At 33.1% G+C, this 13,650-nt stretch overlaps 1 protein-coding gene across 1 annotated transcript; it reads left to right on the top strand.

Annotated features, from left to right (window-relative positions):
• The first annotated feature begins 10,901 nt into the window (after window positions 1-10,901).
• LOC131147124 (uncharacterized) lies at window positions 10,902-12,831 on the top strand. Its single transcript, XM_058096916.1, has one exon. It carries the CDS (start codon window positions 11,684-11,686, stop codon window positions 12,650-12,652), a length of 969 nt encoding a protein of 322 aa, XP_057952899.1. The 5' UTR covers window positions 10,902-11,683; the 3' UTR covers window positions 12,653-12,831.
• Window positions 12,832-13,650: the final 819 nt, after the last annotated feature.

Below are 13,650 nucleotides of genomic sequence, written 5' to 3'. Positions count from 1 at the left end.
TTTCAATCATATTAAAAAATATTTTTTTAATTTTATTGGTATTTGATAAAAAGAGAAAATATTGCAGAAAAGAGGTTTCTTCTTATTTCTTTTTTTCTTTTTTGGCTTCTTTTCTCAAACAAAATTCTTAATCCAAATGGACCTTTTAGATTTAATAAAAATATACAGATGTTCCATTATATAAAATAGAAAGATAAATTTTTTGAAATATAAAGTGTCTCAAAAATTAAATATCAAGAGAAGTATGTAAGATTTTTGAAATCTGAGGAAAAATTAGTATTTTTTTGTCCTAATTTAAATGTTTAGTCCCAATTGGACCTCAAATTTTGGCCCAAAACTTATATGCTCATCTTGATGTCTTGTGTTTGCAGGTGTTGTCATAATGTTTCAAAGGGTTCAATGAAATTGTCACTAATCTATTTTCTTTCTAGGTGCGGTTAGTTGATTTAATTACAACTCATTGATAGATCTTTTGACTAATCCTAAGTCTAAGGAACTAGTAACCTTGATTTGCTTTTACCAAAACTAGGATCGGGAGTACAGTTATGTCAAGAGAAGGTATTAACACCCCTTACACACTCATTCTACCAATAGTACCTAATTAACCATGAACTATCCCAAATTGACTTAGATGATCCTTAACTAACTCCTAAATAATCCAATGAGCAATAAAATTTTAAGAAAAAAATGTAAAATCCAATGCAATTAAGGAATATCTAATAAGACCTCTAAAGGAGGGGGTCTTATTAGATTAACCTTCCTCAAAGCTATTATAGATGAAGTCTAAAATACCTCTTTACCCTTTGTTTTATCATCAGGACGCACACACACGCGCACACACACACACAAAACATAATGCATAAAAATAATAAACATATAACATGATCATGTAAATACATCAAATTTAAGCAAAAACGATCTCCAAAATATTTCCCAAATTTATGAAAATTTCTCCTAAAATTTTTTGGAATTTTTAAAGATTTTTTTTTTTTGTAATGTTTTGATATTTTTAAGGAATTTTATCCATTTTTTATTTTTTTGGTATTTTTATTTTTATTTTTTCATTTATTTTGGTCCTTGAGTAAAAAAGATTTTTATTCTTTTCTAATTTTTCCTGATTTTTTTTAAAAAAATAACCCCAATTTTTTTTAATTACAAACATTTTTTTTAATTAATATTACATTTAAAAAAAAACAATTATAGAAGTCAAATTATTGATTCGAGTTGAGTCAACGATCAACCTTGGGTTGACCTGGGTCAAACTGAGTTGGCCCAATTTAGGGAATAGAAGGAGAGGCGGGAAAACGTCTATGACCACCACATGTAAGCAATTCTTGGCAACACGTGGCAGCCAACAAATGGCTCAAATTTTATTTTATTTTTTTTAGAAAAATTTAGAGGGGTGACACATGGCAGGATGATGTCAGTATGATGTCGTTCGCCCAAATGGGGATTGGTGCAAAGGGTTTAGTTGGAGGGTGAACTTATGTTTGGGATGTGCGAGTTTTGCCTTATGGGAAAGGGGCTTAGTTTAATTAAATTAGGCCGTGGGTTTTTGGGATTTGGTTTGAGTTGGTTTAAGTTCAATGTGGGCTGAGGGTAGGTCTAAGTGGATTGGGTTAGGCTAGTTAAGTTAGGTCCAATTGGCCCTTATTGGACTTAGTCTTTGGACTTAGTCTTTTTGGGTTAGGTTTTAAGACGTGGGCAAGGTCAATTGAGTTAGGGGCTCAGTCTTGGGTAGATGGGCTAGGTCCAATTGTAATAAGCTTATCTTGGGGTTTTTGGGTCTCAGATGAGTCAATTACCCAAGTCAAAATTGACCTAGGCTCGAGTAGTTAGGTCGAACTCGAATCCTTGGATTTGTTGACTTGGATCTGGGTCAAGGTGACCCGATTCCTTGGATCGAGTCTAGGTTTCTGCAGCTAGGTCAAAATTTCGTATTTGTCTTGAGGAATTTTAATTCCAAATGAGAATTTTGTTGGGTCAAATTGGGTTCTTTGTTTTGGTTTCTAATTATTGGAACTTTGTGATTTTTTTTTTTGGGGGAATTTTTTTAAGACATTATTTAGGGACTTTTTGAAAATAACAATTTAACAATTCAAAACTTTAAATCCCGTATAAAATGCTATTGAACATTTCAATGATTCCACCCAAAATGAAATAGAGTTATGGGAGGAACTAATCTATAGACCTTCTTTCTTCTATTTCTGCCCAATGTACTTCTTTTAAAGCTTATGAATTATGCTCTTATGACTTCTACACTGCTGCATTCCTTTAATTTGTTCCTTTTACACCTTTTGCCTTCTTTCTCAGCAGCTCCCAACTACTCCTCATATCCTTCCATCTCTCTACCTCACTTTCTATCTTTCTTTCTCAATATGAAAAATTCTTTCTTTTTTTTTTCTTCTTCTCCCTCTTTCTCTTGAGAATCTTCTTTTTATAGGTAAGAGGAGAATAGTCAATCAATTTGTAAGATCAATCAATTTTAAACCAATTAATAGTGATTAATCTAATCAGTTAATTGATTTTTTATTTATTTTAACCAATTGAGAGTGATTAATCTAATTGATTGATCAATTTTTATTTAATTTATTTATATTTATTAACCCACCACTAACTAAAAATTCCCTCCTTTTGTGTGTGCAAATATAAACATTAGGAAGCTAGCCCACCGGAATTTAGGGCCCATTGAAGCTTTTATTTTTTTTTTTCTTATTTTATGTATTTATTATTATTTTTTATTTTTTATTTTTTTTAAATTATTATATGCATGTTTGAATCGACCGGTGAAAATGAATAAAATGAGAGACCATGTCTAAGAGAAGACCCTAGAGAGCATCAAAATTAAAACAAGCATAATTAAACAAAAAGAAAATTTAAAGTTTTACTAGATAAAGTTACAAAAAAAAAAAAAAGATGTCTACAGGTTTAGCTAAAAATTGGAAATTAAAAACCTTTGAATAACTCTTTTGGGTCTATTTTACATTATATATTCCCTTTAAGTTGCATTTTTTGTTTATTTTTTGTTTTGTAATATGGGATACTCATGAGTTAAGTAACCATAGTGGAACCTAATTTAATTTGTGTCACGGGTGAAAATGGAGGAAGAGAGAGAGAATTACATGACGAGAGAGACTAGGCCCACTTTGAATTCCCACGGGTTGGCCCAAACCCTACTTTTACTTTTAGTATTTTTTTGTTATTCGTTTGCAAATTTGAAAATCGATAAGAAGCCACAAATCCAATACAATGCAAATTGGTCAAAATAGATTTTGGAACTTTGAAGAAGAAACTTTTATTTTTTGGAAAAAAATGTAGGAATGAACTTAAATCCCTCTAACAAAATTCTATTTTAAAGATTTCTTATGAAAAACATTTTGAAATATAAGAACAAAAATTTAGTCAAAGGTCAATGATAATTTGTGTTGTATGATTACCTAAAAAATTGAGACTCTATAATCCTTATTAACTAATGAAAGAAAATGTAATCCTCATTTTAATATGTTTTTTGGGTATGAACCTTCCAAACATGTTCTAAAATCCTTTCTCCCAAGTCCCACCTTTTGATTAAAAAGCAATTATGAGCGTCTATATTTTTATACTAGAAAATTATAAAATACTAATAGAAATATTTTTAAAGTGGTTTTTAAAAGTCATTTTATTATTTTTCAATGTTCCTTCAAGCAGTATTAGGTGATGTGAAAAACCAAAAAAATTGCTAGAAAAATATTTTCACATTTGAAAGTTACTCAACACAATTATTGACCGGCTCTACTCTATCTTTATATTGGTAAAATCTCCCTATTTAGTACGTAATCAATGCGAGATTGTCACTAGCTCATGCTAGATAAATTCAATTTGATATTTTTCTTGTTAGCATGGGGAAGAAAATATTGTCCTCATTCCAACATAATTTTTTAACATGAATTCCATTAATATATAATATAATCAATAGCCCCCCGCATTAAAAATATATATATACAAGCATGCTTATTATTGCAGGTTAAAAAGTATAAACTCATTTAAGAAAATTTGTCACATCATTTTAAAAGCTTTCTATCATTATTCAATTCCTTTCATGTAGGTGATGTCAAAAACTAAAACTGTCAAACAAATATTGTCATATTAGAAAGCCGCTCAACATATATATCAGTATTCTACTCTATTCTTATATCAATAAAAATTTTCATTAACACACGTTCGATGTAAAATTATGATAGACCTAAGCTCCAATAAGATCAGTTTATTATTATCCTTACTAGCAAAGAAAAAATAATGTTGTACCCATTCCAATATAATATATCAACTTGAATTACCTTAACATGTAGCATGCTCTAGACTATCCTTGGCCCTTTCCCCCTTTTTAGTTAAAAATGTTAGAGAATGTATAGGTAAACAATTATAAAGTCTTGTAGAAATATTTTCAATTGTTTTTATTGTACTTCTATAATTGTTCAATGGTCCTTTAATGCTCAATAGTAAGTATGAAAAACAATAATTGTAACGACCCAACTCTTTATACGGACCCAGGTTGCCAACCTACATACATAATAACTTGTACCTAATAGACATACATGAACAACCTGCCCTAAACAGGGACATACGGATGTAAATCATACAAAATTGGGATATAAATGTTGAGAAAAACATAAATACCCATCGGGATTTATACTAAGTATATACCAGAGTCTATCAACTGTATTCTTAAATTCACAAAAATCCAACTGAATACATAAATCAATGTTTGCAACCTCCAAAAAGATGCTTCTAACTAAGTTTATTACATAACCGAATACTTATACAACTAAACCAAAAACCACCCTCCCAGTCGCTCTAGCAACTAGGTTTGACGTCCTAAAAGATTTGAAAATAAAGGTTGTACAATGGGGTGAGACACTTCTCAGTAAGGATGAAAGTAATACAATCAGTGTGTGACCACATGTGAGTATTTCAATTTAAAACATATATCCATATATATAAAACAAAGGTTTTCAATACAGAAGCACAACACATATATCAATATAAACAATACCGTTTTTCCATGTCAACTTTTAAATCATGTATATGAATATAGAACGACCAACAGCTTGGTCTCACAAATAATGTCTATTTTACCCCGTGGCACGGGTTGTGCACTGATATCTCTAACAATACCCTATTAGTGCAGACACTATCATGTATCTCATATATAGTCTAACTGCCTCCCCTGTTCCATTATTCACCAGCGATTACAAACTCCTACAAGTCGACCATCTCTGTACCCACACCGCTTAGTGTGTGTGGTTGCATTGTACTCACTGGCAACAGAATCCAAGCCTCTTGGTATCAGGACTATAAACCCCTTTACCCTGAAGTATTTCAACTCCAGTTTGGTAGTATCTTTCAACCCTTTATGTGGTAGTATCTTTCAACTCCAATAGTCGCAAATTGTGGTTTCACTTATCATATATACAATTTATAACAAAACATGATAACCTGTGCAATTCCAGTATTTTCAAGAACTCATATATTCATATCTAGTATAAACCGGCACACACCCTCTCGGTTTACCCTTTTTGCATAATTAGCACAGTATATAATCGACGCCTGTTTTTCAACATTTTCCAATATAACAGTTTGGAACTCCGTTCCTATAATCCATATTAATAATATCAAATGTTCACAAGTTCATTTTCATCCACATGTCACACTAATTTAAATAAAAATCCCTTATATAGTATAGAATACAATAAACACCATTTAAATAAAAATAAGGGATTCAGACATCACCTACATATATAATAATATAAATAAAGAAGTTTTGAAACATTTGGAGATCATACACCAAAATCCGTACTTTTACCAAAACCGTAAAATCACAAAACCCGGCATTTCAACCCAGTGAAATTTAGTAAAATATCAGTCAAATCAATCATATTAATGTAAATTATCTTTTTAGCGATTTAATTTTATGAAATAACTGTTGCAATCAATTTCCCCTTACCTTAAATTTGAAATCAAAACACGAACGAACTGATCGAAAACAAAGACTCGGGGCCCCCAAAACCTAAAAATCGAAGAACAATACTTCAATATAATTTCCTATACTACCGATCTACTGAACCGAAACCGAATTCAAACCCTTACTTCGATTTTAGGAAAAATCCTGAAATTCCACAAACGAAGATTCGTTCCACAATAAACATGGAGATTCTCCTCCTGACCCATATGGTAACGACGGATCGTGGATTCCGGCAACGGATGGCGCAAAATCCTAGAGAGAGAGAGAGAGAGAGAGAATGAGAGAATTTATAGAATAAAATCTAATTTAGTCTTTAAGTAATCTAAATAAATATCTCCTCTAAGATATTTATATACAAATATCTCAAAATATCTCTTTTCAAAATATCTTCTCCAAAATATCTCTTTATTTATTTATTTATTTATTATTCATTATTTATTTATTATTTATTATTTATTATTTATTATTTATTTTTATTTTTATTTTATTTTTTTGGGTCGGGTTACTACAACAATTGCCAAACAAATATTACCACAGTAGAAACATGCTCAACATAGATGTTGATAGTCTATTCTATCCTCATAGAATCAAAATGTCTCTATGATTAGTTTGACTCTTCTGTCACTTTTTAAAAGGACTTTTTAAAAAGAAATTGATAAAAATGAGCTTATTAATGTAAATTTAAAAATATTTAGCCCCCCGTGAAAAAGGAATTGTTAGAAAGAAAAATTGACTTTAAGTGTTTGGTAAAAAAGTTGTAAGGTGTCGAAAAGTATTTAAAATGACTAAAATTAACATGTATTTTTAGAAAATATAATTAATGCATTGAGAGTTTTGTAATATTTGAAAAAATAAATTAAGGGTAATAATAGAATAAAATAATGTATTGAAGAAAAAGCTACTTTTTAGCTTTTAAAGTTTCAAATTTGTAATTTTTAAAAATTTTCTAAAAAAAAGTTAAAACCTAGTTTTTAAAAGATGGAAAAGTTATTTACTAAACATGTTAGCCGAGATTTTACTTTTAAAAAGAGAAGTTGAGGTTAAAAAAAAAAAAAAGTTAAACTCATCCTTAGTATATATGCTCGACTCAAGTATCTTTTTGAAATATTATTTTTTAGGACATTCCATTATTGCTCAATTTCCCTTTCATGCATCATATTAGGTACTATAAAGATTAAAAATTTATGTAGAAATATTGTCACATTAGAAATGTACTTGATACAAATATCAACAAACTACTTCATTTTATATAACAAAAAGCTTCTTATGTTGTATTTAGGAGCATGGATTTTAGACATTGAATTTAAATTTGAGTAAATTTGGACAAATTCTAATACAATTTTGTATTACATCTTGTCAAAATCCTATGCGAATCCAAATCCAAATGTTATCCAAACATAGAGTTGATGTATTTCCAATGTGAGAACTTGACAGCACCAAGGTACAATTAGGTTAATACATGATTTTTTTTGTCTTGAAAAAGAGAATTTTGTTCTTATCCCAACACAATTTTTAAATGCGAACTTCATTAATATCAAATATATTTTAGAGCCCACTCCCCCCCCCCCCACCCTTTTTCTCCTTAAACAATAAGACAAAAGATACTAACTTCCCGTAAGACTTGACTAAAAGGACACTCACCTTTCTTGGCATTTTAAAAATTTCAAAGATTTCTAGAATTCCATAAATCTCTCAATATTTTCTAAAAGGACACAATCATTCCCTTATATTTTGTAAAAAACCAAACCTTTTAGAGGCGTAAGTGTCTCAAAAATCAAATATTAAGGAAAACTTTTGAGATTTTGAAATTTCAGGAGAGGTCCCTGCGATTTTTTAAATCTCGAAGGACATGATTAACTGTTTTTTCAAATCTCATGAAAAGTCAATATTTTTATTTTAAAATATATATAAAAGTGTGTATACTATCATAAATATAAAATTATAAAATCTTATGAAAATCATGTTCACATTCTAAAGCCTATCCATTATATTAGTAATTGCTCATTTGATGCACTATATACAACCAAAGTAGTAGACAAGTATTGCCAAATTAGTGCTCATGTGAATATCAATAATATATATAGATAGATAGATAGTCCATTTTTATGACCAAAATCTCATTCATACATGCTCAATTGAAAATTGTAATGACTATCACAAATCCAATTTTCAACCAGGTGAGTTTTTTATTATTCTTATCTAGGGGTGAGCATAATTCGGGATAACTGACTGAATTTGGTTGGTTCGGTTCAGGTAAAAAAATCGGTTCGGTCAGTTTGGTTGGGCTTCACCAAAATTTGGTGAATCGGATTTCGGTTCGGTGAATAGGGAATATAAATTTGGTTAACTGATTAACCGATTTAATAATTAATTAAATTTCAAACATAAATTAATATATATTATACACCCATGCTGCCTAAACCTGCTGATGAAATTGTTAACCCTGCGTCGACCCCATCGTCCGCCTCCCTATATTGCTGCATCGCTCCAGCCTTCTCCTCCCTCACAGTGGCTGGTCGGTGGCTCTCAATGACGTCGCTCTCCTCAAAATGCGCGAACGCCGACTTCGCACTCGCCGACTTCTTCAGCTTTTGCGGCAACCTCACTAGGGATTCGCGGGACGCCGGCCAGATGTCAAACTTCACCCTGCTAACGCAACGGTCCTGTATTATTCCCATAAACCTCATCCATGGTTTGTTGTCGTTCTTCTTCTTCCTCCTCGATATCGTCTACGACGGCCTCTGGTTCCAGGGCTTCAACGACTTTTGGCGCCGATTCGATGACTTCTGGCGTCGATTCAACAACGGAGGGGAGTGGGGTGGGTTCTGGGGATCTGTAACTGTAGAGGTTGATGGACTTGAGCTGTAATTCTGTACAAGCGATCGAGCCACCTTAATATTCTAAATAGAGCCCCCAGTTAAGAAAAATGTATGTAAGGGACCATTACTAAATAGCATTAATGATTAATGCCATGCCTTCACCTCTAGCGCAAACGATAGGAGGTGGATTCAATTGATGTTGAAAACTTTGCAGTAAGGTAAATGCTAGTGTAGATACAAGTTCTTTAAGAGCTAACCCTAGTTAGAGGTTTTTTTTTATTTATTTTTGTGACTGTAATCACTTTTAATCTAACCCTAAGAATTATGTCTTTTTTCTCTTGTTCAGCTAGTTTTTTTTTTATTTCCTTAAGGAAAATTAAAGTAAGAATTCTTTTTCTAGCTAGTATGTCCTTAACTCTTAATAATCAAAATCTGGCCCGAAATACAAATGCAGACAATACACAAAGCGATTTCATTGCATGAGTATTACCTTAATACGTATACGACTTTGTAAATTCTACAATGAATCCTTTGTGCCCACCTTGGCAAATGATTGGTTTTTGGTGACGGCAATTTTTTGGCGTCCACGGCGCGCAAGCACTTCGAGAGAGAGAGAGAGAGAGCATTGTACCACTGCACTCTCTGTATTTTTTCTTCCTGATAATAGTGAAATCCCTACAACTCCATGGACGTAGGCAAAATTGCCGAATCACGTAAATACTGTTTTGTGCGTGTGATTGATTTTTTTTTTTACATGTATTTTTTCTCTATTTTGTTTCTCACAGGTTTCAGAAATTTGTTGTTAATTCCCAACAGACTTTAACAAAAAAATATAACTTGTGATAAATTAAAGTTGAGGCACGTGCAATGCATGATTTTTGTTCCACAATTATTATTTTTGTTTCTAGACTATGAAAAAATAGAAGTAAGGACCTTCTATTTTTTGAGTTCTTCTACTTAACATAAGTCAATCATAAGCCTATATCAAGCCAAAATTTAGGCTTATTATGACCAAATGATCAATATTCTCTCATGCCTACAACAATTTATATTTAGTGCTGCGAAAAAACAAAAAAAAAAAAATGTAAGATAACCAATTCAATATTGAGCTCAATTTATCATAGGCTACTTAGGTTGTTGTTTCTTAAATATATTTCTTGTAAACTAAGAAAAGATACAGTTAAACTCAAAATAAAAATAATAAATACAAAGAGTAAGAAGTTGATTGACTAAAAAAGACAAGACATTGGCCAAGATTGCAAGATTCTATTAATGCTAAATTTTTAAGTATAAAAGTTCACAAAATGCTTATTGTAGGTACACACTAATGTGATATCTAAGATTCTCTACTTCATTAATCATTAAACATTTTTAAATAAAATTTTAATTAACTTAATAAAAAGAATTCTACTTTTTGTTTGTATAAACTATGGAATGATTAAACTTGGCAAAATACACATACTCTTAATAGATACTAACACTATCATTAGATAACCAAAACAAATGATAAGTATATATGGTAAGTTAGAATTTCTCTAATTGTGAGACATGCGGTCAATGGATTTTATTCTATTTGTTCTATTTTTTTCAGATTGTGACAATAAATTAGAATAAAAACCTCCTGTTTAGCATCCATTCATCAATGTATGCTCCGAATTTGGAAATGAAAATAAATTTCTGGACTATCTAAACAAAATCTTGAGCTGATAAGCATCCTCTTCAGTCATCACTACCCACAACTACTTATATAATATAATTAGGAGTCACCATGGGAAAAAGCTTCCCAACAACCTTCAAGGCATGGTCCCAAAACCTATTTGGCCACAAAATCAAGAGAATTTCTTCTTGCAGCCAATCCCATTTTTGAGACCCAAACAAGCTCCTGTAACCTTGAGCGCATCGGATCATCACCATTAGTCCATCAGGAGTCGTAGCCCAGCTGGACCTTCCTCAACCCGCATCATGGGTTGCACCACAGGTTAGGTTATTTTCTATGGCAAGCCGCGTGGGCGATGGAATCACTGCTAATCAAGTTTATTTGTTTATTATGATTAATTTCTTGTTCTTGTGTCTTCTTTTGGATAATAATACTGTCTTTTTTGCCACTCCTTCTGCCTGTCTTTTTCCTTCTTGCTCAGACTCTGCCCTTTTGATTGAATGCCACGCTTTTCCGAATCCCATGTGAGCTGCCCTTGAACGATGCGACCCCTCCAGCCCTTTTCAGAACCTTACCAAGATTTTCCACGCATTTTTTCTCTGGATACCCAGCTCGTATAACTGGCTTCTTGGCTCCCTGGTTTTACCAAAATCGCATTTTGTTTCAATTCAGAAGTCGAATTTCAGAAGCTCTTTTTAAAATTTGTTGTTTGAGTTTTGTTTTGAAATGGGTTTTGGGCAAATTGTGGGTCTGTGGTATTGAAAATTTGGGCTTAAAAGGTAAGTGATTTTCGACCCTGAATTTCCATAGAATAGGCACTTTTCCCTTTCCGTGTGGACGAGGCAAAAGAGGAGATCCTCAACCTTTCCCCCAAGGAATCATGTCTTCACACTACACAATGGGAATTTCACAAGCATAGGGAAGCTGCTTGGGCTGTTTTAGAAGTTGGGTCTTTTGGGTTTTGCGTGTGGATTGCAAAATAGGTATGTTTTCATTAGTTTCCTTTTTATGGGGTTGAGTTTTTGGGAAGTTGCATCAAGTTAATGTTTTCTTTGGGGTGTTTAGAGGAAAATTTTCAGCGTAGTTTATAGGATTAATGGTTTTGAGACTCACATCATTCATACAAAATTGAGACTTGAGACTTGGGAGTGTCTTTCATATAGATCCCAGTCGGTTCTGGGTGTATATGTGATTCTTCGGGCGGCGATGGGATCTTTCAGTGACATAGGACTTGGCTTGAGCGCAGTGTTTGGATGCCTGCTCTTAGGTTTAGTTGCAGAGCTTTACTATTTGGTATGGTGGAAGAGAAGAATCGCCAACACGGAGATTAATGAAGAAGAAGATGATGATGATGATGGTCACAGCAACTATGCAAAAGAGCTGCTTCATCTCCTCTGCTGGAAGAAGCCCTCCTTCGCGAACAGCAGCGATACTCTAGAAATCAACCCTTCTGTGGGAAACCCAATTGCCATTAATGGCCATGAACAAGGCCATGAACCAGACCCTGAATTGGGCTGTGCCAAAGATTTGCTGCTGCAGAACTTTGGGGAAGAAAGTGTAGAGGCAGAGCTGATGAGGCTGCACAATCTAGCAGGCCCTCCGAGATTTCTGTTCACCATTAACGAGGAAACGAAGGAGGATTTGGAGTCTGATGATGGCAAGTCCAGAGGCGATAGGAGCAGGAAAGGGTCAAGAACAAGGAGCTTGAGTGATGTGATTGTTGCTGTGGAGACCCCATTCATGACCCCTTTGTCTTCTCCTCCCAAGAAGCTTCCTCCTTTGAATCTCCTTGACTCTTACAATCACCATGGATTTAACCCTCTGTTTGAGTCATCAACAGAAGCAGAGCTGAGCAGTTTGAGATCTTCACCCCCTCCAAAGTTCAAGTTCTTGAGAGATGCAGAAGAGAAACTGTACAGGAGACTGTTACAGGAAGCTGAAAGAAGAAGAGCCCTTAAAAATGGTGGCTCTGTGCAAGATCATGGAATTAAGGCTCCCACAAAGCCCAATTCATCAATGGGGACAGAAGAAAGTGATGGTTCTCTTGTTGCAGTTATTGTTGGGAAAAATAAAGAGAGAGAGATTCATCATCATCATTTACCACAGTATCATTCTGGTTCTTCACAGGTACTCCCACTGGCTTCTTCACCTTCAACATTCATTCCACCTTGCTAGAGGCTAGAGCAGAACCCCCCATTTTGCATTACACCTCCATGAATTAACACAAAAATGGGCTTGTGATGAGTTTGTGATAATTTTTTTTTTTCAATTTCCCCTTCTTTTTAAATCCATATGCTAATCAAAATTTCATTGATAAGAGTTTAGTATTAATGTATAAAGTTAGATTTCTTCAATCACTTGGGGTTCTCTTATTCTCTAAGGGAATATTTGCACCCATCCTTTTCTGAAAGAGTAGATAATGAAGAGCAGTAAGGAGGGGGTTTCAGCCTTCCGGGCAATTGGGCAAACTAACATTATCTGAAAATTGATGTTAACATGTTAGTTCAAGTGGCAAACCTGTGGGGTAATCTGTTATTATCCGTTGTCCTTGTTTTATCAGGATTAAAGGTTATCATGAATGTGTATGATTTTGCTCGGCTGATCTTCTTCTGCACCTCAAAAAAGAATGCTGTGACTATTCATTTTTAGTTGTGAGTTGATCTTTTCAGGCCCTACAAAAAGAGAGGGGACATATTTTTCTCATTGGGTTTGGTGCAACTTACCGTTTTTTCTGTCTGCCCATGATTCAAAAATTTACACTAAATAAGATTTGCTTCATCTATCACCACCCTTGGTTTCACATTGCCTGTTGTGCTACAAAATTTTACGCTCAACCCATCAAAATTTAGGGTTAGCCAAACATGTTAGAAATCAGTGCATGTCATTTGAAATTATTCTTTTAAGTGGTTTAAGTGATTTAACTTCTATGCAGATTCTGAATTTGAATTTATGTTGAACTTGAATAAAATGTAATATAAAACTATAATAAAATTTGTCCAAATTCACTCAATATCAAATTCAAATTTTAAAATTCGTGTTCTCAAATGTAATATTAGCGTAAGTTTTAAAAATTGCTGATTAAAGAAGATATATATACTAAAAACTAAACCATATATTAGTTAGCACGAGGCATGGTTCAACTTTTTGAACTACGGATGAGTAACCAAAGTGGG

Source organism: Malania oleifera, unplaced genomic scaffold (genome assembly GCF_029873635.1).
Source record: "Malania oleifera isolate guangnan ecotype guangnan unplaced genomic scaffold, ASM2987363v1 ctg155, whole genome shotgun sequence".
Lineage (NCBI taxonomy): Eukaryota > Viridiplantae > Streptophyta > Magnoliopsida > Santalales > Ximeniaceae > Malania > Malania oleifera.
Note: the sequence above shows the minus strand (reverse complement) of the source record. Positions and strands in the feature narration are given on the sequence as shown.

Coding starts and splice junctions, on each gene's coding strand:
- LOC131147124 (XM_058096916.1), top strand. CDS start 11,684: ATGGGATCTTTCAGTGACATAGGACTTGGCTTGAGCGCAGTGTTTGGA.